This window comes from Lontra canadensis, unplaced genomic scaffold (genome assembly GCF_010015895.1).
Source record: "Lontra canadensis isolate GAN:19392208 unplaced genomic scaffold, GSC_riverotter_1.0 scaffold39, whole genome shotgun sequence".
Taxonomy (NCBI): Eukaryota; Metazoa; Chordata; class Mammalia; order Carnivora; family Mustelidae; genus Lontra; species Lontra canadensis.
Genome location: NW_022631033.1, coordinates 14509186 through 14536063, shown reverse-complemented (window position 1 = coordinate 14536063; position 26878 = coordinate 14509186). Strand labels below are relative to the sequence as shown.

Below are 26878 nucleotides of genomic sequence, written 5' to 3'. Positions count from 1 at the left end.
AGATTCAGGTGTAGATAAGATGTGCTCTAGGTCAAGTCAAAGGACAAATCCCCTTTCTTTGATCTTAGTTACATTTAACATTAGGCAGACCAATTCCTCATTTGCCTTTTTTTTTAAGATTTTATTTACTTATTTGACACACAGAGAGAGATCACAAGTAGGCAGAGAGGCAGACAGAGTGAGAGAGAGAGAGGAGGAAGCAGACTCCCTGCTGAGCAGAGAGCCCGACTCGGGACTCGATCCCAGGATCCTGAGACCATGACCCGAGCTGAAGACAGAGGCTTAACCCACTGAGCCACCCAGGCACCCCCTCATTTGCCTTTTAATTTTATTATAGAGTTTTTGACATAGACAAGCTTTTGTAATTTGTTTATTAACTGTTGAGTAGGCAAATTATTATATAATATTGAAAAGTATTAAGTTATCATTTCCATAATTCTCCTTATAGTTTTACTGCATATGTTCTTTAGTTTTATAGTTATTCAAACCTCAAATAATAATAATAATAATCCTGTCTGTATTCTTCTGCAACTTGCTTCATTCTGTCTTCTCAAACTGAGATTCCTGAGATGATGGCAGGTGCCCCGTGGAGCTGTAATCTGTCCCTGTTCGTTGCTGTATAGTATTTTCCCCAGAGAACCTCATGAGTCATTTCTGCCTTCCATGGTTGCTGGGCATTTGGGCTGTTCCCATCTGCAGTCTATGTCCCTCTCTGTGTCTCCCGGTGCATGAGTGTGAAGGGTTCTTGCTAGGTCCCTCGTGGCTAACTGTTTAGGTCACAGGATGTGTGGATCTTCAGCCCACCTTATTTTCTGAGACATACAGAAGTTCCTCATTCTTATGTACTCAAACGTATCAGGTGCTTTGGTCATTTCTTTGGTCTGTAAAGTTGTCCCTCTCTTCCATGTGCTGTAAATATTCACATATGGTTAAGAAAGAGAATGCCAACTGCTGACTCTTGTTCTCTCTGCAGATATATGACAGACTGAGAACAGTGGAACACATGACTGTCTACGAGAAAGAAGCCATACCGAGCAGGTTCTACTACAAGAAAGGGAAATTTGTCTCTCCTTTGACCTTAGTGGCTGACGAAGGATGGTTCATAACTGAGGTAATTATAAAATCACCACAATATGTTCATTATACAAATTCTGTCAAACACCCAAAGGTAAATAATTACTCGGCTTTTGCACGTTAAAGATTTTGTTTTCACTTAAATGCCCTTCATGGCCTTACTCCCATCTTTAGAGGCCCAAGTCGCCTTGATCTAGTGACTTTGTAGACACACAACTGCAGATGTGGACCCAGAGCCACTGTTCAGACTTCGTGGCTCCAGACTCATTATATTTTGACAAACTGCCCTTAACTCAATTACCCAGGCTTACAATGTAACCGATGCAGTTTAAAGTGCAACAATTACCATGAACCAAAGCCATTGCTTCAGGGCAGTGGAAATCCAGGAGATGCTCAGCTTTGCTTTCACCTTTAAGAGAAATGTGTGGCAAACACAAGTGCAGAGATCCAGGTTCCCCACTGGATTTTGTAGAGGAGATTACCTTGCGTTTGGGCTCCAAACCTCATTGCCTCACACAAAAGGGACTTCAGCAGCTCCAGCCTGCCTGCCTTGATGGCCAGCTCAGTGGGCTCTCTGATCAACCTCGGATTGCAGGCTGGTGTGCCCCGCCCCGGCCTTCAGGGGAACCGGGGTCAAGGCTGATCTAGAATCAGTACCCAGAGAGGGTGTGGCTTATCCTCGCCGAGTCTGGAGACCGCTCTCAAACAGACCAGCCTGCAGGGTGAAAGAGAATGCCAGGTATTGGCACCTGGGGGTCGTTGGACGCCGATGAGATCTAAGGCCTAGGACTAGCATTTATCTGCCAGAGAGAGGATCAGCAGAAACGCCGATCAGGCAAATGGATGGAAGTCTAGGGACCTAGGTGTGGAAAAATGAATGTTCCTTGACGTGAAATCGGGTCATTGAGGAGGACTGAGTCATTCCTGCGTGCTCGCAAAGAGGAGCATCTGGTCACCAAGGAAACAGAATAGACCCGGACAGAGCTGTCAGTCCGCGCAGTCCTGAGACCCAGCGGGGCCCACCGAATCAGCGGACTTCGGCTTCCACACCATGTGAGCGTAAATTTCCATGAAGGTCCCTCTGCCTCCTCATGCTTCTTTCTTCATTCTAGCACACCGTTTGATGTTTTCCCGGGGTGAGATTATTCTGGGTTCCCAGGATTTTCATGCACAGTGGTTTGCTCACAGCTTTGCACGAACACACGGGCAGTCGATTATGTCACCTGGCTAGGTGTATACACCGCTGTGTTCCGGAAAGCCAGCTTTCCCAAGTCACTCAACAGGGCTTGCATTTTGTAAGTTTCTCAGTTTAGGAAATTCTGGTTGAAAGACTTTGACTTGTTCAAAGCAAAGAGGTGATGAAGGTCAGTCTGGGTAGCTGGCACTCATTTCTTAGGATGATTATGTGCCTCTCCTGTTTCCTTTCTTATATTTAGCTGAAATCAAGTGCACTGAGAAGCTGGTTCATGGTAGGAAGGGGCGATTGAGGTGATTTGGAGTAATTTATGGGAAAGCCGTCTTAGATGGGAAGAGTGGCAAAGCCAAAGACACGGCACAACTAATGAGATGCCATCTCCGTTCCAGTAGGAGAGGCCCCAGAGCCTCCAGTAGGGTGGGATGAGCACCGGGAAAGCTGCTCTAGCTTTGAGTGCTTTTTGGAAGGTAAGAGTCTTAGCAGTAGCACATCCAGCAAGGAGATGCGTATTTTTCCAGGGAGTGACTAAAACACAGTAGCGGAGGATCTGGAGGTATCAGCAAGATGCTCCTCATTATAATTCGTTTTCACTTGAATACATGTGCCTTAAATAATGAAGACTTATTACCTTATAAAACTAGAAGTCAACCAGCAGCTCAATCATATCAGTCATATCAAGACCCCGAGTCAGCTCTTCTGCCATTCTTTTGGCTTTCTCTTCAGGGTCGCAAGATGGCTGCTGCAGCCCCAAGCATCACATCCCTTCAGGTCATCCCAAACAGAAAAGAAAGGGTATGGCTTCTTCTTGTATGTCTCTTAGTTTTATTGGGGAGCAAAAAATATAACCCCAGAATCAGAGGCCGATACTAGTTTCATGGAACTCTGACAATTATAAAATTTGAAAAGAATATGTAATTATGAGTGTAAAATTAGGTGTAAGGGGGTGCCTGTGGCTCAGTGGGTTGAGCCTCTGCCTTCGGCTCAGGTCATGATCTCAGGGTCCTGGGATTGAGCCCCACATCGGGCTCTCTGCTCAGCAGGGAGCCTGCTTCCCCATCTCTCTCTCTGCCTCTCTGCCTACTTGTGATCTCTGTCAAATAAATAAATAAAATCTAAAAAATATATTTAAAAAATTAGGTGTAGGGACTCAGAAGAAATGCATGAGAGTGAGAAGCCCTGATGATTAAGCTTCTCTAACTGCACCATTCGTTAATCCACTTCTGCCCAGACCCCAGTAGCAAGCCTCCTCACAGGTTTCATCCAGAAACAGCAGTTTCTAACAGTTTCTAGCAGTGTGGCTAGAAAATTCCTACCTCAAGTCCACTTCGGTCCTAAGTTCTAGCACTATGCTGCAATGTGGACCGACCCGCGGCCACAGTCACAAGACAAAGGTGATATAGAGGCTGCGGAATGAGGCACACAAGGTCCCTGAAACCTAGGTACAAAGAAGAGGAGTGAGAGGAGAATGAGGACAAACGTGCTGGCGGCAGCCCACTCACAGAGCCCAGTGACAGAGCCGATGGGGCCCCATTGCTGCCTCCCTGACCTCCCAGCGCCCCTCCCCTCTGCACTGAGGGTCCACGCACCTGCTGTTTTGCAGGAAGCTTGCCGACCAGTGTGTCTTCTGAAAGCCAGCCCGTACTGTATTATATACTATGTTACCTTATATTACTTTTGTAATTACACAATGCATATACACATGTTTGTGTGAATCAGAACTAAGTCAGGGGCTACCCGGTTAACTGTATGGCTTCAGAAGCAGGGGAGAAGCCACCAGAACAGAAAGGAAGAATGTCTAACAGCTGATGATTACTTGAAAAGCTTTTAAAAAATATATAATTATTTCAAAAAGGAAATTTGGGGTGATTTTTTAAATATTTGAAGCAGAAAGTGGTTTTGGTTTTAAAGAAAGAACCCAGAAGGAAGATCAATAAGATGTGAAAAAATAAGATTCTGAAAGGTTTAGTGTTGACCCATTAAATATCAGGACTATCAGTGTTATTACCTCTTCCCGCTTTAATTACTGACGGGTGTTATAGAACAAATCTTTTTTGATCATTACTGGTTCATTAGAAGCTTTACAATGACTCCTCCCCCACAGTTTCAATGACATGAACATAAAGTCATTTTCCCTTCTGCAGGTAATAAATCCAATAGGAAAAATTTCTTCTTAAAATTTTGGGCAATGACAACAATAACAGCTATTTTGAATAAATTTCCCCTCCCCCCCTTACTGTTTCTGTTCCTTTCAGTGACTCTGCATGGAGGATATTGTTAGTCCTGAAAGTAGCACACCACAACATAACACAGAACACAAATATGGTTCTGAGCTTCCTAGCAGCCAGTTCAAAGAAGGAAGCACAGTCAGTGACATTAATGTAACTTAGAGGGTCGTCACATAACGACACAAATGTTTCTCTGAAAAATTCTAGTTGTCCCTGAGTCCCAAGAGAAATTAGCTGTCTTTCAGCCACTCCTTTTTGTACCTTAGTTTCCTAGACTGAATGAATATCTTTATCCTTTGACTCCTGTCCTTGAATTCATGGACTTTTTTTTTCAAGACTCACAGGTAAAAATTATAATTTCAGATTATACCTTGATAGAACATGGAGTTTTATCTCTTTGTCTTCTGAAAAATCCTAGAGACAAGTGTCCATTTCTTTCTTGTTGCCTTGGTCTTTTTTCTTTTGCATCTTTCTGTTGGTCATTATACTTACATGACGCAGAGAATCGAGAACCCTGCTCACCATCTTTGCTCCCACTTTGAGCTGGGCTCTCCGTCTCCCCCCATGGCTGTTTGCAGAGTCTCTCCCCAGCGGTAGAAGAAGGCTGTGTTTTGCTCCATGACCTGCACAGCAGCGTGCAGCACATGTGAGGTTGTTTCTGTCCTGGACCGTACTTGGGGGCTGCAGCAGGGGCCAACTTCTCAGGCCTGAAAGCAATCTCTCCGGGTCTGGGTTTGAGCAGCTGAGGCTTTCTTTCTGAGTTAGACGTGATTAGAAACACAGCTGAGTCAGGACAAATTGGTGCTGGTTGGGGCCAACAAAAGAATCCCATCTCCCTTTCCTTTCCCCCTACAGCCACCATTCAGCAACAGGCAAGACTCGGCTTCCTTGGCAACGATGCGGTTCCCATCTAAACACCAACTTTTTGCTCCTGCTTTACATTTTGCAGACTCTAAGCCTTGCTGCTCTACTGGGAACACTTAATTGAATTCATTTTTTTTTTAAACGGTCCCTAAGAGAGCTGTCACCGAAAAAGATAAAGACAAGGAAGCAGGTTGAGCCGGTCACCTGGCATCGCACATTTCCCCGCGTGGCCGCTGTTGCTGCCGCAGGAAAGCTGAAAGCCGGCTCCGGCCAGCAGCTCCCCGCAGCTTGCTTCTGCTCCTGCGCTCTTTAGTGTATGGACTGGCTTGCCACCCACTGCCACCCCTGGCCCTGGCGCTCCCCCTGCAAGGGCAGCGATCTGAGGAATCCGTGTTCCCAGAGGACGGACCACACACGAAGGGTGGGAACACCCAGGCCACCCACCTAGGTCAAGCCCCGGCCTGGCACACCTGCCAGGCTCCTTTCTTCAAAACGGCTGCCCCCGCCCTCCCTGTCTCCCTGAGACCTGGTTGCTGTGGGAACCTCTTTGCTTGTGCTTGCCAGGGGTCAAGGGCCACACTCTTCACCAGCCACCCCACTCCCCTGTCCTCTCCCGAGGTTTCCCTCACCCCTGCTCTACCCGCTCCCTCCTCCAGGGGCATCTGCAGTGGGGCTAGACATGGTTTCATCCCGATGTGGTGGTCCAAAGGCCCTCAGGAGGCAGGCCCCACGTGTCCTAGGCATATGGGATGGTCAAGGACAACACAGGGAGATGCAAAGGGGGCAAATGCTAGGAGTGGTTTCTGCCAGACTAAAGTGCATTCTTCCATCCCCCACTCCATCCTCTACCTATAGGCAGCGTCCCCCGCCATGTGCCCCCTCTGTCCGGAAGCAGAGTGTCCCTCCGAAACCCTTCGTAGGCAGAGGTGGTGCAAAGCCAAGACAGTTACCATTACTTCATATGGAAGAATTTTTTGAGCATTCCCAGACCCAGAAAATTACCTCTTAGGCTTTTTTGATACCTTAGATCCCTGTCTTGCTATGGACGCACAAAATAAATCGAAATAAAGCACAGATGCTCACAGACACAGTTCGATGCTCTGGTGGCTTCCTGCTGAATGTGGTTTCCAAGGAAGGAGCTGGTCGGTGCTCCCCCTCCCACCCCCCACTCCCCTACCCCCCAACCCCCGCCGCTGCTTGGCTGCACGAGGTCCCTATGAAAACCCAATATTGAACACCATTTTTGCTTTTCACCTTTATTCATAGAAGCGAAAACCCTCCTCAGATTTCTTTCGGTTACCTACCAATAAAGTAGCTCTTTTTGTAAAAACAAAGTGGTGTCACTCGAACTTTCAAAAAGCGGGGGACACCTGTACCTAAAAAAAAAAAAAAATCAGCCTATACTCAGCGGGCTCTGGTAACATCAGTCAGAACCCCGGGGTGCCCTTTCCTCCTCAACTCCCATCCATCCTTTAGCCCAGCTCAATCACCGTCTCTCCCAGGAAACACCCAGCTCTCCCTTAATTTCCTCCATCCTGACATTCCCACAAAAGCTGGAATCACTCCCCTACAGACTGCATTTGTCCATATGCCCTTGAACCCCTCCTTCCTGGGCTAGAAACCCCTTGCAGGCAGCCCCGTGGCGTCTCTGCCTTCGTTTTCCTCCGTGGAACCTGGCACGTGGCAGAGGCTCAGTGCATGTTTGTGGAATATGAATTACTAAATGAATCAGTACATATTAAGGCGGTTGATTCTGGGTTCCTCTTCCCAGGCCGTTCGCTTTATATCTATAAATCAGTAACCAAATAAACGGAGAGGTCTGCTGGGTCAGGAAGGCCTTTCCTTTGGGCTCATTATCAGTAGCCAGAGAAGAAACTTGAACAGGGGGAAGGTGTTCAAACCAGTGATGGCAAGTCTAGCTTCCGCGAGTCTACAGCTGGAGCCCAGGTGTGGGACACACCGGCTCTCACCAGTACCCCCTCCCCGCTGCTGCAGGGGCTAAGTCCCGTAGCCTCTCCTAGACAGTGTCCCCCTCATGCCACAGTGCTCAGAAAGCCAGGATGGTGCCCCAGCCTGCGGAAGGATTGTGAAACATGGTGCTCGCTGTTGATCTTCCGGACTCCTGCCTGAAAAAAGTGCAGCTAAGCCAGACCCAAGCTTCTCAGGGAGGCCAATATTTGTCTCCAGAGGCAAGATTTATTTTGAAAACTGGCAAAGGATATGAAATGCCAGGCTCAATTCTAAGGCCTGGGGTTGAGTGGCAGTTAGGCGTGGACCCAAAATATTTGGGGAAATCAAGACAATCTGGAAAATGTGGCTTCTGAGTGTTAGTGGCAGCCAGAGTGGGGCTGTCCAGGCCCAACTAATTGAGCTTCAGGAAGTCGGATGTCCGGTGCTGGGAGCTGCTGACTTTCTGGGGGTGATTAGGGTCGTCTGGGAGCACATGCCGCCCCCCCCCAACCCGTGGCACACTTCAGTAAACACAATCCCGGGGAAAAGGGGGGGGGGAAGGGAGCCCAATCCACGCATCTCTAGCCCTTCACTGAAGCTGCCTTTGCTGTCGGGCATTTTCTGCTCAGAGGGTTGGGCTGTGTGTGGCCTCCAGGCTTTCCAGGGTCACACCAGGGCCGAGGCCCGAGCAGTTAGGTGCTGTGTTAGAAACGAAGGTCCATAAGACACAGAGACACTGTTAGAGAGACATCTCTTAGCCCGGAGTGTTCCCCACCACCGTTCCCACAGGGGTCCGAGGACCCATGGCAACAGGAAGCGTCTTGGGGAGCAACGGGAAATCCAAGAAACAGGTCTGTGATTGAAACCGTTGCTCAAAATTAACCCTCCCAGCAAAGTCACCAGAGCCAGCCAAACTGTCGTCACTGCCACCGAGTCTGAACTGAAGCCACCCCCGACTTGATAGTATCGGGCACCTCTTTCAGTCTGAGGTGATGTCAGAAGCTTATTTTGTGGTTTCCAGGACCTGGGAGGTTTCTCTTCTAACCATGTCCTAGGAGAATAAAGTAGATTTCATTTTAGATAGATGTTCCCGTTTTATGTATTTTAATCTGACCAGATTTCCCCTGGGTTCCCCAGAGCCCTGGAGATTTGGAGAGAGACCTCCTCAAGAGAGGGAGGGGACAGACTTTGGTGCCCGACCCCACCTCCCCTGGTAGATTTGTACGGTTAGTGGTTGGAAAGAGGGGTGATGATTTATCCACTATAAATAAGAAGCGTCCTTAGAAAAGGACAGATAATTTGACATAGCACAGGATGGCTGCCTGGTGAGTGGTTTCCAGGGGTTTCCAGACCTGACTCTGCACCCTGATCATCTGGGCAGAGATGATTAAACAGAGAGATTCCCTGCCTCCTCCTGGCCTACTGAATGCAAATACCCAAAATCAGACCCAGGATAAGCTCAGGGCAGTGTCTGCACGGCCAGGCATGGGAACCAGCGGTGTAGACAGTGAGCGCTCCCAGTGGGGAAGACTGGACCGGAAGTCAAACGGAGCAGGAGGCACCAGACAGTCCTCCACAGCTCCCCCCGCCAGGGAGGATATCCACGCAGGGTGGATTTCCGCATCCTCAGCCTCCCCACACGGAGTCATTTTGGGGTGCAGAGCAAGAGCTGGAGCCCAGATGTTGTCCTGGCAGCCAGCAGCCCTCCCGTCTCCTCAGGAGTATTTTTGTCTGCAGCTTAGCAACCATTTTCTGATCTACACTGAGGGGAAATCGGAAGGAAGAGGCAAGAGCTCTATGTGCTATCGGAGCCCCAGCATGCAATAATGAAAGAAAAAATGAGATTTTGCTAAAGCAAAGACTTTGGCTACGTGCAGACAGGAACCATAGACACGGATTGTTCCAGCTGCTCTTGCTTCTTGTCCTTCTATCCCTCCCTCTGCCTTTACCCTCACTCCCAACCCTACCCCCGTATCTGACCGTGCTCCCTGTACCTCTCAGCTCAGCACCATAACGGACTGAATCCGCCATAAAATGGCGAATTCAGAGATGCCTCCAGGCAGTGTTGAAGAAACTTCGTCAACTGGTTTGCTGATTTGGCAGTAAACAGTGAACGTGACTTCTTTTTTTTCTTTTTTAATTCTAAGGATGATTGAGACAAAGATCTAGGCGGGAAACTGTAACTCGTATCTCATAAAGATGCCCCTGGCGCACGTGGAAGTGCCTACCCTCAGCTTGCTTGAATTTGGGAAGCAGGCACCGAGATCGAGGAACACGAGTGTATGAACAGAATTACCCTTTCTCACAGCATTTCTGCTTGTGGAGCTCTTTCTGGTTCTTTCCTGTCAGAAATGATTAATTAGTTCAGTAGCTCATCAAAGGAAGGTCCCAGCACGTCTCCCTACCTGTGTATAGAGGAAGGGTCCCGGAAAGCTCTGGAATGTTCTGAACAAATTACACTTGGTGAAGATTTTATTTAAATTTCCAGGATAGCATTCACTGGAGAATAACCGGCATGTCCTGGTTTTCCCTGGAACTGTCCTGAAGTGTTGTGTCCCGGCAGCCCCTCAGTCCTGGGCAGAGTGCGATGGTTGGTCACCCTGTTGACTGGCACGACCTCAGGCAGGCACTGAGAGTGGAGAACGCCAGGTCCTCTCTCCTCCTCATGCCGGCCAACGTTTCTCTGCCGTGGCTGCTTCCTTCTCATGCTTCTCCCGTACGAGGTGGAACAAGCTGTCCCTGCCTGGCCTGGCCTTCCCCCCCAGCCAGAGCTCCCAGAGGTTCATTGCTGGGGACGCCTCGGGACCTGCCCACGCTCTGTTGGAGCCATCTGGGTGGCCTCTCACAGTGGGTCCCCCGACTATGCAGGCTCGCCCTTCCCACGGACAGTGATTCCCACCACAGGCCTCCCCAGGGCCTCATGGTACCCCACTGCCTGTCCCGGCCACCTCAGGAATCAATACTCAGAGGCCATAACCCCTCATCTTTCCTCAAGAAAGATAAGCTCTTTCAGGGGAAAGAATGCCTTCCTCCTCCGTGCCTCTCAGCCAGAAGCCTAGCAGAGAGCCCAACAGGTTCAGAGCTCAGCGCACGTCTGCTGAGCTGTGGAACAAAATGGACAGGCTCTTAGATCCCTGCCTTCTCCCATGGGAAGATAAGGACATCTCCCACCCCTGTTGGGGCTCCTTTCCCCAACAAGACCCTGCTCCTTCTAGATTCCCCCCTTCACCTATTCATGAGGGGGAAACCCCTTCCAGGTGGAGCCCTTATTGGGGCCTTCTATGACATGCTGCAGCAGGACCCGGTGTTTCCTGGGAACTGGCTGCCAACCCCACCATGAGCCCAGTTTTCTTAGTGACCCCAGCTTAGGAACACTGCCCTCCCCCTGCCCCATGGACACGCGCACAACACCATTCCTCTACCCCTGTCTCAGCTTTGACCAAATCTGGAGGCTCTGGGCACCTCCCCAGACATAGTGATGTCTCTGTGGCTCTGGTGGTCTCATAGGTGGTCTCATAGGTGGGTCTCTGTGGCTAGTCCCTGGGCCTGCGAGAGTCGGGCTGGGGTTAGGTCTCCTCGCCCAGCCGCTGGAGGATCCGCAGCCTGGGGATTTCTACTCTGGAGGCTGAGCGACCTGGGACACACATTCATCAGCAGGACCTCATCTGTAGGCATCTAGGGTGACAATGTGGGGTCACACAACAAAAACAGGGGAAGCCACCAGGAAAGGAAAGGGAGAAAATCGTCCTCATGCCATTTGGAAGTTAAGGCTGCGCACGTGCTATCACCCATTCAGTCACTTCCGGGATATGCTTAGCTTCTCCCATAAGCTGCCAGATCCTTATTACTTTTAGAATCAGTAAGAGCAGTTGTTTCACTGGAGCAACTTGTCACTTTAATAAAAAGGAACACATTCACCTGCGATCGGACAAAGCCCCAGTTACCGTCAGGCTGAGGTTTTCAAGGATCTATGTTTGTGTTCGTGGAATCCAGACTGGAATTCGTAAATCAGGTATAATCCGTCTTCGTCTCCCTTTCATCTGTCCCTTTGTCACAGGGCACATATGTCCTGTGGGGGTCACAGGTGGTGAGGTTGTCAGTAAGAGAATGTTCTATCTGGTGCTGCGGGAATCAGTGCCCGGGAGCCCGACGGGCAAAGCAACACCTCCAGTTAGCCGACAAAGCTAAATTGGGATGTGTTGTGATCATCACCACAGACAAAGAACAAAAATGGTATAACAGGTTAGAAATGCAGTAAGTTAATGAAAACGTTCCCGTGGAAAAATACAAGCTACAGCTGGAGAAGGAGGGACAGGGGATTATGGAAATTCAGGAAACGGAGAGTCAGTGATATAGTGTGATTTGGAAAGCAAAGGAGCGATTTATGGGGTGAGACGGGATGGGTGTGCAATGCAGTATGACAGCTAACTAAGCAAAGGGGACTTCAGGCCCCATAACCATCACTGCCCCACTGTGCGGGACCAGCGTACCCCGCCCCACAGCCAGCGGCATCTGGTGACCATCCCACAGCCATTTACTGAGCATCTACTCTGTGCCGGGCACATGGCGCACAGTCCTGTCCTCCTCCAGAAACTCTGGGAGGCAGGTATAATAACACCCAGCGGGGAAACAAGCTCCGAGAAGTATCTTGCCCAGGATCTGAGCCAGCTTGCAGAACCAGAAAGGGACAAAGTGGAATCCAATTTTAAAACTCTTTTTTCTATACACTTGAGAACTGGCCACACTCCTTGGTGAGTAAAGAGGCAAGGTCACGGGCAGTGACCTTTGGCCGTGGGGCCGTGGATGGTACATGAAGACCAGGAGACAGCCCACCTGGGTTCCAATCCCAGTCCTGCCTCTCCACAGCTGTGCGGCTTTAAGAGGGTCCCTTAACCTCTCTGGGCCTCAGTTCCTTCAACTGTGCAGTGGGAAGGTCATCCACTGTCAGCACAGGCTCCCAGCGGACTAAATCGCTGGTAGTATGACACGTCTTATGAGCCGACCTGTGAATTCCTGGGACTCGTGCTTTCCTGCGTTGGCTACGACCAGTCCACTCCTCTTCCTGCATCTGAAGTGGTTGCGATCTCAGACCCTGCTCAGCAGAGGTGCCTTGACCGTCAGGCATGAATGTAATCCGTGTGGAAGGGCGAGGGACATGTCCAGCTGGCAGCGGCCCCCTCAGGACCTACGGCTGTCGCATAAGCCAGCATCTGCCCTCTGAGGAAGTTGAGTTCTGAAGGAAAGAGGGTGACAGGGAAGTGATGGTTCCAGACCCCACCCCAAATGGAGGCCGTTGGCGGAAACGAAGGTGTGACCAGCCTGGGTAAGAGGAACGGCCATGCCATCTTCGCACGTTTGACTGAATGGAGAGGAGGAAACTAACTATCCCCAGTGGGTCGTGAGGGTGCGGTTCGAGAAGGGGAAAGATGGGGGTGGGATGCGGCGGCGGAAAGGGCTCGGGCTTTGATGGCTTTGCTAGAAGAACAAGGTGATTCAGTTCAACACTGTGTTTTCCAACAACTCTCCGACAGCAGTCGGTGTCCTGCGGTTCAGTCCCAACCCCAGAGCTGGAGCAGCCCTTCACGTTAGGGGGCTCCATCCCACCTGACTGTCCCCACTTCTGACACCAGTCCCGGGTCCTGCGTCCCCAGGCTACACACTGGTGTCTGGCTTGGCTACCGATTGCAGGATTCTCACAACCCTTTTCAGGTTCGATAAATGACCAGATTGGATCACAGAGCTCAGAAATGTGCTCTATTTATGACTAGTTTTCTCACAGAGGCTACGACTCAGAGAGGCATAGAGCAAAGGATGGTGGGTGAGGGCCACGGAGCCCCCAGGCTGTCTCTGGGGTCACCGCCCTCCAAGCGTGTGGTTTGTTCACCCATCTGGAAGCTCCCTGAGCCACGTTGCTCCAGGGTTTTTACACGGGTGCCACTGCATAGGCACGGGTGACTCCGTCCTAGGCCACAAGACTGAACGCAGTCTTAGAGGTCAGAGGACATCCCCATCTCACGGTTGGTCCCTCCAGTGACCTCCTGAAGCTCCGCAGCCCCCCACCCATCAGCGATCTCGTTAACAGACACTCAGGTATGGAAGAAAGGGGCTCATTATGAATAACAAAAACGACCCCATCACTCCGGAAATTCCAAGGGTTTTAGGAGCTCTGGGCCTGGAACCTGGGACAAAGGCCAAATATACTTTTCTCTACACCGAAGATACACTTGAACATCCCTTCTGTCTCTCACGTGATATATTTAGTGACTTACAAACTGAGGACGAGGTACCGTCCTGCTCAGAAAATACCTTTATAGGTAGAGTTCTCTGGCAATTTCACGGGCTGCCTCCCAAGGTCCGTGCTACCTGGATGGAGTAGGACGTGATCTGAGGTTGGAGGACCCCAGTGGGGAATGCTGAGAAGGAGATCCCACGGTGGGTGGGCCCGAAGCTCACTCATCACAATGGCTGGGACGCAGTGTAATATGACTGCCTCTCTTGGTTTCAGAATCGAGACACACTTCCTTTTTGGATGAACAGCACCGGCAAGAGGGAAGGCTGGCAGCACGGGTGGCATGGCTACGACAACGAGCTCATGGACATGAGGGGAATCTTCCTGGCCTTTGGCCCCGGTAGGCAAGACATGACCACATGCTTTGTCCTCCATTCCCAAGGAAGCGGTCTCCAGGAGGGGCTGACAGCACTAGTAAAGGCTCAAGTGATCTCTTTACGGACCCTCTTTATGAGCAAAGCTGAGTAAATCCAGCTGGTCTCCACGAAACATCTCTGGCTGGCCGGCTTTCAGATGCTTCTTAGGTTTGGCAAACGTGGCCAAATACTTTTCCTTGTAAATTTTAAATCTTGAGTGCGGTGAAGAAAATGGATTCCACATGTTTGTGATTCATTTTTTACTTAATTCATCAAAATGTTATTTCACAGCTAGCTGATGTCCAGGAAAGCTTATCAGACACCAGGTTGCCGACAGCTGTGAGTCTGAGCTGACGTGATCATGTCACAGGGTCTGACTCCTCCGCAGGTCCTCCCTGTCTAGAGCACCCAACCCTGTGAGGGTGGGTCATTCGGTTTAGGGCCCAACCAGAAGCTGGGATGTGCTCAAGACCAGGCTAGGAAATGACCTTGAGATGGACTTTGAATGAGCCAGAAGACCTAGGGACATCTGGATGTCCTTGGATGAAAGCAAATTTACTCTGCCTTCCTTGACCAGATACATTTCTAAGGCTGGATTAGAGGGGGGATGGAGAGGGTCTGTTTGGTCATTTGCTTTAACTGACAGAGGACTGTGAATTCACATTGTGGAGAAGTTTATCAAATACTCAAAGTCCATACTATGACCCAAACACCCCTTTCGTTCTTTAAAAAAAAAAAAAAAGAGAGAGAGGCATTCAGCAGCCATTAGCCCTCAGTTGACTGGCTCATAAGCTAGTCTCCTGTCTCACTACTGTCCACTATCCTTATTAGATGTAGTAACTTACCCTGACGTCTGTATTCCAAATGCTGTCTTCTGGACATAGATTATAATGTTTCAGCCCATGACAGTCCGTGCTTCCCTTTCCAAGTATAGGTTAGAAATCATGCCTAGAAGGTCTGCTCTTCTTCTTGATGTAGCAAGACAAAAGATCTATGTTTGCCTTGGGTCACTCTACTTACCGCAAAATAGCTGCTGTCAACACCTGGCTGTCCATTTCTGCGTGCTCCACCTCCTGAGCCTAGGGAATCACATTAGTCTAGGTCCTTTCTCATATGTGATACGAGTTCCCAAGTCCTGAAGCAAGTGTCAGTACCAGTGGCAGCCAACATTACAGAGTGCTAACTGGGTTCACAACATTGGCCCAAGAGAGTTCAGAGGATGTCTAGGCACACGGCCATGAACTAGTGAGAGTTAGTGGGAGCTCCCTGTCAATCACACCTCAGGTCAGATTAACCTCTTACACTACATTCAACACGAGTTCACCAAAGCTCAAAAACATAATGAACGACGAAGGAAGCCTCAAGGACATTGTTGAGGTCAACTGTTGGATGGATTAGGCTGGAGACTTTCCACGGCTGCTGCCTTTAAATGGGAGAACATTTAACATCAAGGCTTTCATTCAAAAGCGTAACTTTTTCCTTCCTTAGAAGAGAGAAGTAAGATCGTGAATGCAAACCAGTTGTCAGCAGAAGGAGGGTTTATAAGCAATGGTCTCAGGCATAGAGCAAATCTAGCCTCAAACCAAAATGTTAAAACAAAGTATCCAAAGCTACATGAGCTTAAAGTTAAATTCAGAGCGGAAAGTTTGTCTGTCCACAAAAGCCTCCATCATAGGCTCCTATTAAACCAAAAGCCAAAGGCTTTTACAGAGAGAGAGATGACCCCTGATGGAAGTGGACTGGGCCCATTACAAAAATGCTTCTAGGCAGATACCGCCTTGAGAGCCTCCCTCAAACCATCACGTTTCTGGCTCCAGTTCTCATGAAAAATTGAACAGCTTTACACACTGACTGTTTACTCTGAAGAAAATTTAAGAGTGAGGCCTTTAATAGCTATCTAGCTGCACTGTGAGATAAAGGTACATCCTTCCTGATTAATTGTATGCGCTTCTCATTCAGGGAGGAAGCCGGGCATCATTACGGCTGCTCAGGTACTGCTTAGAAGTCAGTAAGTCTGGTCCGGCAGAAAGAAAAGGAAATAATTCTGGAAGATAGCCTTTCTCTGGTTAATCCAGGTTTCTAATTTGAACCACCTAATCTCGCCCCAGAGAACTCCACATTTCAAGATAAGACGGCAGGAGTGTGAGTCGGTGAGCTGCCTGTGAGCTAGCGAGCCTCACCCGGAGAGCAGCCCAAGGTGGCCAGGCATGGCGTGCGGCTGCAGAACCTTCTCTCTTTAGGAGCAACAGTTTCAATATCTGGAAAATTTAAATTCATGGAGATAACCTGGATTGCCAATCCAGATTCAACATGCCACCTTGAGTTAGTAGAGCTTGGCCGGGTCCTCCCCAGCTGCATCTGGTATTGTTCTGCTGTTAAGGAATTTTCTAGAAGCTCTCATTCTAGCCTGGATCTTCTACTCATTGGGCGCAAAGTCCTAGCACTGCAGCATAGGAATTCATGAACCAGATGGAATGGGGGGGGGGCAATTCTCCTTCCTGCTTACGTGCAGAGGATTTAACTTTGTACTTTCAATGTAAAATGTTTTCTAATAATTTTATTGTCAGTAGAGCTTGATCTCCGTTTCTCCCACTGAGTGTTAAAGACACGGGCATTTGGAAGGCTGGGGAAGGACATGTTGAGTTTACTTTGTCTGCCACCCCCACACCATCTCCACCCACACACATGACAAGGACATGGCCACCATGTGGGGAGGCGGTGTGGTCATCACACCCAGGTCCATAGCAAGTCGCAAGGAGGGAGACGAGTTGCTGCCACATGGCTGGGACAAGCTTTCCATTGGTTTTTCATACCACAGCTGATTCTGCTCTGGGGAAGTCTCACCACTGTCCTCACCTCATTGCAATCCATCGCCTTGATATTGAGAAGGGCTGGGATTCTGGGGCAGTCCTAAATCTCCTCTCCATGCAGGTTCCAGATTTTGACCAGTTTTTACCATGAGGTGATGCTGCCTTATCCCTTATCCTTCCTGCCCCCCAAATAAAGTGAATCCTCCGAATAATTTATAGGGTAAATATTTCCAGTCCATAGTTTTCCCTTGTGGGGTGTTTATTCTACACACTTATTACTAAGAACAGCTACCGCTCATTGAGCAGATGCACTGTGCCTGGAACCGTGGTTTAGGTACCCTTCCCATACCCTTTCCTGGGCTTGCCCAGCTACTAAGCAGCTGTGGGCTGGTTGCAGAGCCCATTAACTTCTTATGCTAGAGTCAACATTACCTCTCCAAAGTGAGCAAAACCCATCACTTGGGAAGTAGGCCTGGGTCGAACATACTCTGTGGGCGCGTTTTCTGAATAGAACTTCTGTGTTTGTGATTTCAGGCTTAATATAAGAGCAGCATTTGGTGTCAGCACTTCTGAACTCTGTTGCCATTGGTGTTTGTTTGCTTTTTAAAGTACTTGTGATCATTTGAGAAGAGCAATTATAAAGGATTATCTTCTGAGGGAGACAACTTGGCTTTACAGCCCCCAAACCACCCATTTCCTTTCAAAGTCTTATATGGACTGGAAGCGCTAGCAGAGGCCTTCATGGTTAGATAAAACCTCCTTCTAGAATTCAGTCTCAATATAGCTCCAGTTTGGGGCCCAAAAGAGAAACTGCTGTGTACACTACTAACTTCTTACACTCACTCTCTGAACAGACACGGACTTGGCTTTCAGCCTCCTCTTTCCTCCTGTGGAGAAGGAGAAAGTGGACTCTTCTCTGCAATCCGTCCGCACTCACTAGGCTGTGAACGGCTGCCCCTGCCTTCTAGAATCCTGCATCACCACTGGAGTCTGGGGCAGCCGCAGGGTGGAAGCAAGCACAGCACTCTTCTCCCTCCACCCGAGGAGTGCTTGATGCCCTCACCTGGGTCCCCAACTCCAATACCAGTTTGCTCATTTTCCCCTCGGCTAAGTTGTTTGAGCTGCCAGCGAAAGGCTCCCAATGAATGTTCCATTGATTCTCCAAACATATTTAAGAAACCATCGCTGTTGTTTCTGAGGTGGCCAGAACTGAGGCAACCATACAGGTTCACATTCCACGAAGCCCTGAGACCTCAATGTGGCAGGAAAATGAAGGAATGTTCCTCAGTGGCTCAGGGGCCCCCTGGCCAACCAGCTGCTGCTAGATAGATGTTCTGGAAGATAAGCAGAGCGTGTAATTGGGTTTGAGGGGCTCAGCAAGACAGTCAGCCTTTTTGACCACAGCTGCTCTCCAGGGCTCGGCAGAAATGAGCAGCAAACATGGAGATGCCTTCTGCCTCTCCAGGATAGCTCTGTTGTCAGGAAGGGTCCACAGTTATGTACAAAGATGGTCTGCTGACTTGTCTTTCTAAAGAAGCTCATCTCCCTGAGCCCTAGAGAACAGCTTCCTTTTGTAAGCTATAGCCCTTCCAGATCCCCTTCCACGTTCACCGTGACTTGGCCGCGCCCCATTGACAGAGCTGATTTCCAATCCCAAAGCTGCCTGGAGCCTGAGTAGAATTCTATGTGTCGTGACTTGGCTCCTTTCTGCCCCAGGCATGGCTGTGACTACTTGTTTGCTTGCCTTTCCCTTTCAGATTTCAAATCCAACTTCAGAGCTGCTCCGATCAGATCCGTGGATGTCTACAATGTCATGTGCAACGTGGCGGGCATCACTCCCCTGCCCAACAACGGCTCCTGGTCCAGGGTGATGTGCATGCTGGAGGAGCAGGCCGGCTCGGCTCTGTCTGTCCGGCTGAACGGCTGGCTTCTGGTCTCAATTCTCCTCCTACTGTTCGTATAGATGTTGCTATTGTTGTCCCCAAATGTTCAGCCAAGGGTGCCTCCACGGTGGGATGGTTTTCATTTTCTATTTGAATAATAGCTTCCTTAACGCAATCAAGGCCACCAAAATTGTAAATGTACTGTTCTTGGATGATTCCATACATTAAAGTCCTTACTTCTTAAAACAAACAAACCAACAAACACCAAAAACCCCAAGCTTTATTTCTTCTGGAGGTAAGGAAAATCCAGCTCCTCATTGGTTCAACTCCATGTCATCTTCTGCATTGTCCCCATGCGGTCACTCAGATGAGCTGAGTAGGAGCCGACCCATGGGGCAAGCAGACCTCGAGTGGATAGTGCATGGGGTCTTGGGCCCGTCTCTGTCCTGCTTTGCACAAAGCAGGCCCTTGTCTGTGTCCACTCCACACCCAGGAGCCATCCTTGGGGTCTAGAGCTGCAATCCTGCCCTGCTCCTTCCAGCCCAGAAAAACAAAGCCCACATAAAAGCAAAGCTGTCTTCTGTTTCTGGCCCAGCTCATGGACTTGAGTTTTTTTGTTGTTTTTTTGGGGGGGTTGTTTGTTTGTTTGTTTTTCATTTTATACCAAGTCCCAGAAAGGGCGTATCTTAGCTTGGATCACCTATCAAAAGTATGAAGGACTGAAGAATTCATAGAACAAGGTAGAAGTTGTGGGTGCCCTCCCAGAGTCTGGAGTGCACACAAATGTCTCCCTTGGCTTGAGGAGCAGAAAAGCTTGCAGCAGACCCAAGCTTCTGTGAGGCTCAGTCTGTCCCATCATGGAGCCTGGCACATGGCAGGCCCTGCATGGCTTTGGATCCCCAGATGGAGTGTAGGCTATGGCAATACTGACCTATCATTACACATCTCGCTGATGACTCATGGACATGTTTGCAGAAATCTCAGTTCACTGCTTGGGATGGTGGCACGGTAAGCCAAAGTTCTAGGCACCAGTAGTCTGGAGCAAGGCTCATGGAATACTACCAGCAAAGTGTATCCCGAGGGACCCAGAAGCCCCAAGGAAATGGTGGAGGTGGGGGTGGGGTGGGAAACGGAGAGAACACGATGGAACCACATCCCAGTCACTAACCAATTAGCCATTTGATTCGGAAAAGGTTTAGTCCGAGAGCCACCTCAGGGACCTAAGTTCTTGGGGAACCCCTAAGAAGACCCACTGAGCCTGATTTGAAATGTTTTCAGGTTAGTGATCTAGAGTTGCTGTAGGAAATCTTGCTGTGAAACAAAGGGTAACGGCATGTTTAAATGATCAGAGTCACACAGACCTATCATAGTGTTAACAGTGAGTTTACACTAAATAGGGACACACCTGCAAAAGAGACTTTCCATCAGGAAGAGATAGCCCAACAGGTCTCCCCAGCATGATGAAGCCCCATTACAGCGTTTGCCTTGAGAAATGAACGTCAAGGCTCACCCTGATTGGAGAAGGGTGGGAACATCTCTGTGCCTTGAATCATGAGAGCAAAAGATCGCTACTTAACAAATACATATACCAATTCCGTGGTCCCAAAGGATTTCTAGGGATTTAGGTAATGTGTTTTAAAAGTGCCAGCCAACCATCCAACCAGTTAGAAAGAGGACAAGCTGGCCTTTGTTATTTGGCTGAAAACAAACTGGTGCTCTCAGAACATTGGGCAGTGGTGTTGAAACAGGCATCCATTGTTCAAAGTGCCCTTTGTCCAGAAAATGAATCCAGTGGAGCCCACCTTCCTCCCTTGTGAAGGAAGGATGGCTTAGAGATACCCAAGTGATTCAGTTAAAAGGGGATCATGAAAATCAAGAGAGTACAAACAGGCACATAGTCTTACCCTTTGTGTTTCCAGCTCTATTCTATCATTTTCCCCTCACTCATCCCTAACGACTTCAAGTTGCATAATAAAAACTCAGATATTTGTCTGACAGAGTGTAGCTAATAAATAATCTTAAATAGATGAACAAGAGTAAGGTACTTTTGGAATCATAAATACTGGTAAATAGTAAAGAAAATCCAGACACTAAAGGAGAAAATAACTTTTTCCTAAAATAATGCCTACCTTTTAGTGGCTTAATTATTTGGCTAGAATATTTTCCCCTTTGATTTATATTTCAAAGTTACATTATCTTCCTCAGGAAAATTTCCTCTAAATGTTTTCTGTTCCTTTCGAGTAAAATCTCATACATATAGACTCCTCTCCTCCTGGAGTATTTTGCTACTTCACTCCTAATTCCAGGAGGAAGTTAGTTGGACTGACCTGCAAATACCGAAGATAAACCAAAGGAATGATCCTTACGTTAAAGATGAGATAAATGGCTACTTTTCTTGCCCAATGTCTAATCTCCAGAACCCAACTCAATTAAATTCTGAAGACATAAGCATCCATTAGAACAGACCCAGGGAATTCTTTCTAGCCTCCAAGAGTCCTGATTATAGAGTACCAACTCTTCCTACTTTTAAAGAGAACTTGGAAATCCACATGGATCTGAGTTCAGTCACTGACGGCCGTTTGCAAAGTTCCTGGGATTGTAAGTGCCATCTGGCCTGCTTCCAGAAATGTAGATTCAGAAAATCTGGGTGGGACCTCAGCGCTTGTAGGTTTGGGTTTGCTCTATGGAGAGAGAGGTTCTGGTTAGACCTTGGTAGACCTGAGTCTTCTGACAGCAATTTCATAATCCGCCAGTTTCTCCAGAGCCCATTGGACTGGGATCGCCTGCTGATCCCAGCAGGGCCAAGCCTCCAGACCTCTCTAAGCCAAAGCAGATCTGCAAGCCCCAGGGATGGAGACAGGCACCCAGAGGGGCAAAGTTGGCTTCTCCATACCCCATTCCCATGAGTCTAGGATTCCCAAGAGCGTTTTCCAACAAACTCATTGTTGAAGATGTAGGCCTGGTTTATGGATTTTCTTTAAAAAAAAAAAAAAAGTGTTTTTTGCATTTCTGTAAATAGCAAAAGATTTCAAAATGTGATTGTGCATTTAATCTTTTTAAACAATTTTTGATAGACCAAAGTCAGCTCTTGTGAACTACTTGCTAGAAGGAAGGGCAGTGGTAACCTTGGACGACTGGTTCTAGAACATGTGAAACTCGGTCTCAGGTGTATGCTGTGAAAAATATCCTTGTGTGTGTATTGCTTGGAAATCATAAAATAGCACCTAGTTCAGTGCCTCAAATGTTTAATAAATGTTCCATAAATATGTGTTGAATAAAAAAATAAATCTCATGAAGGAGACCTGCTTACACTTCAGATACTCTCTTCGTCTATAGTTCCACAAGTTAAAAGAATGATTCATTTTTGACTTCCTATCTTTTATCGCCCAACTGATAATATAACTATACTTCATTGCATTAAACATAGTCCATCCCAGGCTTATGAATTTGATAATGGAAGGAAGGAAGGAAGGAGAGAAGGAAGGAAAGGAAGGGAGGGAGGAAAGAAGGAAGGGAGGAGGGAAGGAAGGGAGAGGAGGAAGAGAGATTAGATTTTGAATATACTAAACACAATATACTTTTAGAATAACAGCTTTATCAAATTTAATTCATATAACATGTAATTCATCCACTTAAATTGTATAATTCAACAGCTTGAGTCTAGTCACAGAATTGTGCAACCGTCACCACCATCAGCTTGAGAACAATTTTATCACCCCCAAAGAATTCTATATCCACAAGTATAGTATTAGCGGGTCAGTCCCATTTCCTGCCCACCCACCCCCCAACCTGTCTTAGGCCACCACTAAATTACATTTTGTCTCTACAGGTTTCCCTATTCGAGGTATTTCATTAAAATGGAATAACAATATGTTGTCTTTTGTGGCTGGCTTCTTTCACTCAACATAATGTTTTCAACATTTTAGCATGAATCAGTACTTTCTTCCTTTTATTTCCAAATTATACTCCATTGTATGGAGTGGCTACATTTTATTTATCCATTATTTAGTTGATGTACCTTTGTTTTTTTCTCACTTTTTGGATAGCACGAATATTGGTACTCTGAACACTCATGTGTGAATTTTTGTGCACATATGTTTGCATTTGTTTGGGGAATATACCGAGAGAATAATTGTAGGATCACATGCTAACTCTATATTAAACTTTTGAGGAACTATCAGATCATTTTCCAAATTGACTGCACCATTTTGCATTCCCACCAGCAGTGTGAGAGGGTGCAATTTTCTCCACATCTTCACCAACACTTGAATAATGTCTTTTTTTATTATAGCCATCCTGGCAGGTATGATGTGAGATCTCAAATAATGTTGGGCAACTTTGCATGTGCCTACTGGCTGTGTGTCTATCTTTATTCAAGAAATGTTTATTCAAACGCTTTGCCCATTTTTTAAAAAACTGGGTTTTGGCCTTTTTATTATTGAGTTGTAAGAATTCTTTATATATTCTGGATGCAAGTCCCTTATCAGATACATGTTTTGCAGAAACTTGTATTTCCCTGTCCTATGGATGTTCTTTTCACTTTCTTGGATAGTATCCTTCATGGCACAAGTTTTTAATTTTGACAAAGTGCAATTAATCTATTTTTCCTTTCATCAGTTGTGCTTTTGTGTCCTCTCCAAGAAGGCTTTGCCCAACCCAAGATCATGAAGATTTACTCCTCTGATTTATTCTAGGAGTGTTACGGTTTTAACTTATATTTAGGTCCATGATCCCTTTGAGTTAAGTTTTCGTTTATGGTATGAGGAACTGATGCTTCCGCATTCTTTTGCCTGTGGATATCCAGTTGTCCCAGGATTGCTTGTTGCCAAGCATACCAACTTTTTAGAGAAATGTGAAAATGATTCTGTTGGATATAAACACTTTAAAAAAATAATAATCACTCCAAAAATGTGAATTTTTTTGTACCTCAACACTGGATATGCAACACAGTGTTTATTCCTCATACCACCCCCACCGACCAGGTTGGGCCCCCCACCATACTCTCCCTGTATACCCTGGCTACAAATAACATCCTCTGTTGTTCTCTGTCATACACCGATCAAAATTCTAATCATACAATAAATAAAGATCTTGTTTAATATTGTCTATTTTTCTCACTGGAATTTCAGTGAGAGAGGGACAGTGTCTATCTTATTCACCCAGGGAAATGCCCGACGCACAATAGGTATTGAATGGATATCTGTTGAATGCATAAATGACTTGGCATTTTATTGCATTTTCTTCCCATTTTTACCACTGCCCCTTACATCCCCACACACAGAAATCACGAACACTTTTTAAAGCTCCCGCTTCACCATTTTAATCTCACTTCTGACCTTCTTGATCTAACCCATTTTTCCTAAGTAATTACTTACCTTGGTTTTCCTTTGGCACTGAAAAATATTGTACCTCGCAATTATCTTTATTTCTATTTCCTTGAATTCAACACATCTATTTTGCATGAGTTTGTTTTGTGTGCTAAATATGGGAACAATTACATTTTCCCTCTCTGACTCATTAGATTATAGTTTTGAATATACTAAACATAATATGCTAAACTATAATATGAGATATTATAGTTTTCTTGGAAGAAGAGGGCTTCCCTCCCTCCCTCCCCCTTTGTTCACTCCTTCCTTCCTTTGGAAGGTCAGGACTTTTGGGGACCCTAATAATTGGCATCCCTGCTTCGTAATTAATTTTGTATGTAATTGAGGTAGACCCAGTGTTTGAAAGATAGTGAAACATCACCTTTATTACAATAAAGCTGATAGTTATTGGAGAATGCGGGGTATAATACCACACCTCTGAATCACACAGATTGGCCCACCAAGACCCTAGACCTGTAAGCGCTCTGCAGCCTATCAGAAGGGAAGCAAATGGTCTATCAAGACCAAAGGCAAAAAGATGAATCCACAGCGGTTAAGAGTTAATTCCTTGAACACTAAACACCTGCTGGGAGGTTTCTTCTCCAGGCCACCCAGCACACTTGCTTGACAGGCCAGGCCAAGTTCCTTCGGAGCATCACCGTGGCAGTTCCGAAGGTCACCAGCGTGATTCAGGAGGACTCAGTGTGGCCTGGTTCATGGTGAGGCCCCGCAGAGCTGCCTATAATTTGGCCCTTGGAAAGACGCTCCAGGTAATTCACTTGACTTTGCCCTTGCTCAACCCTCCCGGCCCTATGGGCCGTCCTGGCCTTCCTGCTGGGCTGGGACTTGGCGGAATTCCAAATGGGTTTCCCATTTTTGCCAGAAGCCCAGGAAGATAAGGCATAGTTCTGTGAGATAACAGTCTCCCATTTGTGTGTCTTAGCCTAACTCCTGGCAAAAGAATGATTCATTTTAAATCTTTTAGTCATGTAATTGCCGACAGAGTTTGTGATACTCTTGGCAAGTTTAAAACACAGTCAAATCATTTTATTTCATCGGGGCAGAGCCCAGGTCCAGCTTACCTCTGCATATCTAGATCCTGGAACAGAGTCAGGCCCCTAGAAGGTTCTCACACATTGGAAGAATGGATGAGTCCAATTGTTTTTAAAAGAGCACACTGAGGGGCACCTGGGTGGCTCAGTGGGTTAAAGCCTCTGCCTTCAGCTCAGGTCATGATCCCAGGGTCCTGGAAGCGAGCCCCCATCGGGCTCTCTGCTCCGCGGGGAGCCTGCTTTCTCCTCTCTCTCTGCCTGCCTCTCTGCCTGGTTGTGATCTCTGTCTGTCAAATAAATAAATAAAATTTAAAAAAAAAAAGAGCACAATAACTATGTCCTACAATCCTCGGAAGTTCTGGGGCTGCCTCGGGAACAGCCTGCCTCGTGTAGAGTGGGTCCCTTCAGAGAAGGTACAAACTGTTAGAGACACAAGAATAGCACACAGCACGCCCTTCATTATGGGTTGAATTGCTAGCCCCACGGCTCTCAAAAAAAGTTATATGTCCAAACCCAAGTCCCTGATACCTATGAATGTGACCTTATTTGGGAATAGAGTTGTACAGATGTAATCAAGACAGAGGAGGTCATACTGGGTTGGGGTGGGCTCTACTCCAATGACTGGTGGCCTTCTAAGAAGAGAGAGATTTAGATCCAGCGACACAGGGAAGAAGGCCACATGGCAGATGGGCAGAGACTGGATAATGTGTCTATAAGCCACAGAGCAGCAAGGACCACGGGCAACCACCAGCCGCTGTAGAGGGCAAGGAATGATTTTCCCCTAGAGCCTTCAGAGGGAGCACAGCTCTGCCGACACCTTGATTTCAGACTTCCAGCCTCCACTGTGAGAGGCTGCGTTTCTGTTAAGATACCTTGTAGGTGCAGACTTGTTACAGCGTTCATGGGAAACTGACACACGCTTCATGTCACTTTTAGCGTCAGTCCAGCTCATCAAGGAGTTCTTGACCCCTCCCCTCTTTCACATCAGATACTGCGAATGTTTGGGGAACACATAGAAGAAAAGATGCCATTACTGCCGTCACTGAACTTACATGGTAGTCATTTAATTTCTTCCATTTTTGAGCAGAGTTGAATTCTCCTTTCTGTGCAGCAAAATGTTTCAGTTGCTACAGGCAATGCACAGAGAGAATTTCAGAGAAAACAGGAGTAACACAATGAAAGAAGGCTCTAGAGCCAGAGAGCTGGAGGTGGGAGCTCATTGGCTGGTGCTCCTGATGGCACCTTGTCTGTTGCCTCCGGTGGGATCTTACTCCTTGGCCATTGGATGTTCCTCCACCGATTTACTCTTCACCTTCCCTGTGGAATTATCCCTCAGCAAAAGCAAGGATGATCATGCTACACACCTGATTAAAAACCACTCTTGTGTCTTTCATTCCTACAGAATTAAATTCCAAATTCTGCTTCCAAACCATGTCCGTGGTTTGACCCCTCTGTCCGGCACGCCCCTTCCCACTCTCTGTCTGTAAACTTATACTCACCCTTCATGGCCTGGATTCTCTGGGAGACCTTTGTACTTTCATGTCCTCTTCTTGTTTCATTTATTACAAAGCAAGTCACAGTGCAGTGTAATAATTTTCTTGGAAGTGTTCTCCAAACAGGGTGTAAGCAAAGCAGAATGGTGGGGTGGTATCTTCCCATTTTTGGAGTCCTCGAACAAAGTCTGGAGCACCAACGAAGTCGACCATGAAATACTTGGTAATTGTCTGGTGAATGAATAAATGAATGAATGAACAGAGAGAAGAAGTTAGTACATTCTAATCAGAAAATCCCCTGGAGTTTGGACAGAGCTCCTA

At 47.4% G+C, this 26878-nt stretch overlaps 1 protein-coding gene across 1 annotated transcript in view; it reads left to right on the top strand.

The window, feature by feature from the left end:
* Nucleotides 1-18866, top strand: part of ENPP6 (ectonucleotide pyrophosphatase/phosphodiesterase 6) — a 105907-nt gene extending 87041 nt beyond the window's left edge. Inside the window, exons 6-8 of the mRNA XM_032869882.1 lie at nt 974-1111; nt 13814-13937; nt 18521-18866. Coding sequence (XP_032725773.1) covers nt 974-1111; nt 13814-13937; nt 18521-18726 — 468 coding nt within the window. The 3' untranslated portion in view covers nt 18727-18866. The remainder of the gene's footprint in view (nt 1-973; nt 1112-13813; nt 13938-18520) is intronic.
* The last annotated feature ends 8012 nt before the right edge of the window (nt 18867-26878 follow it).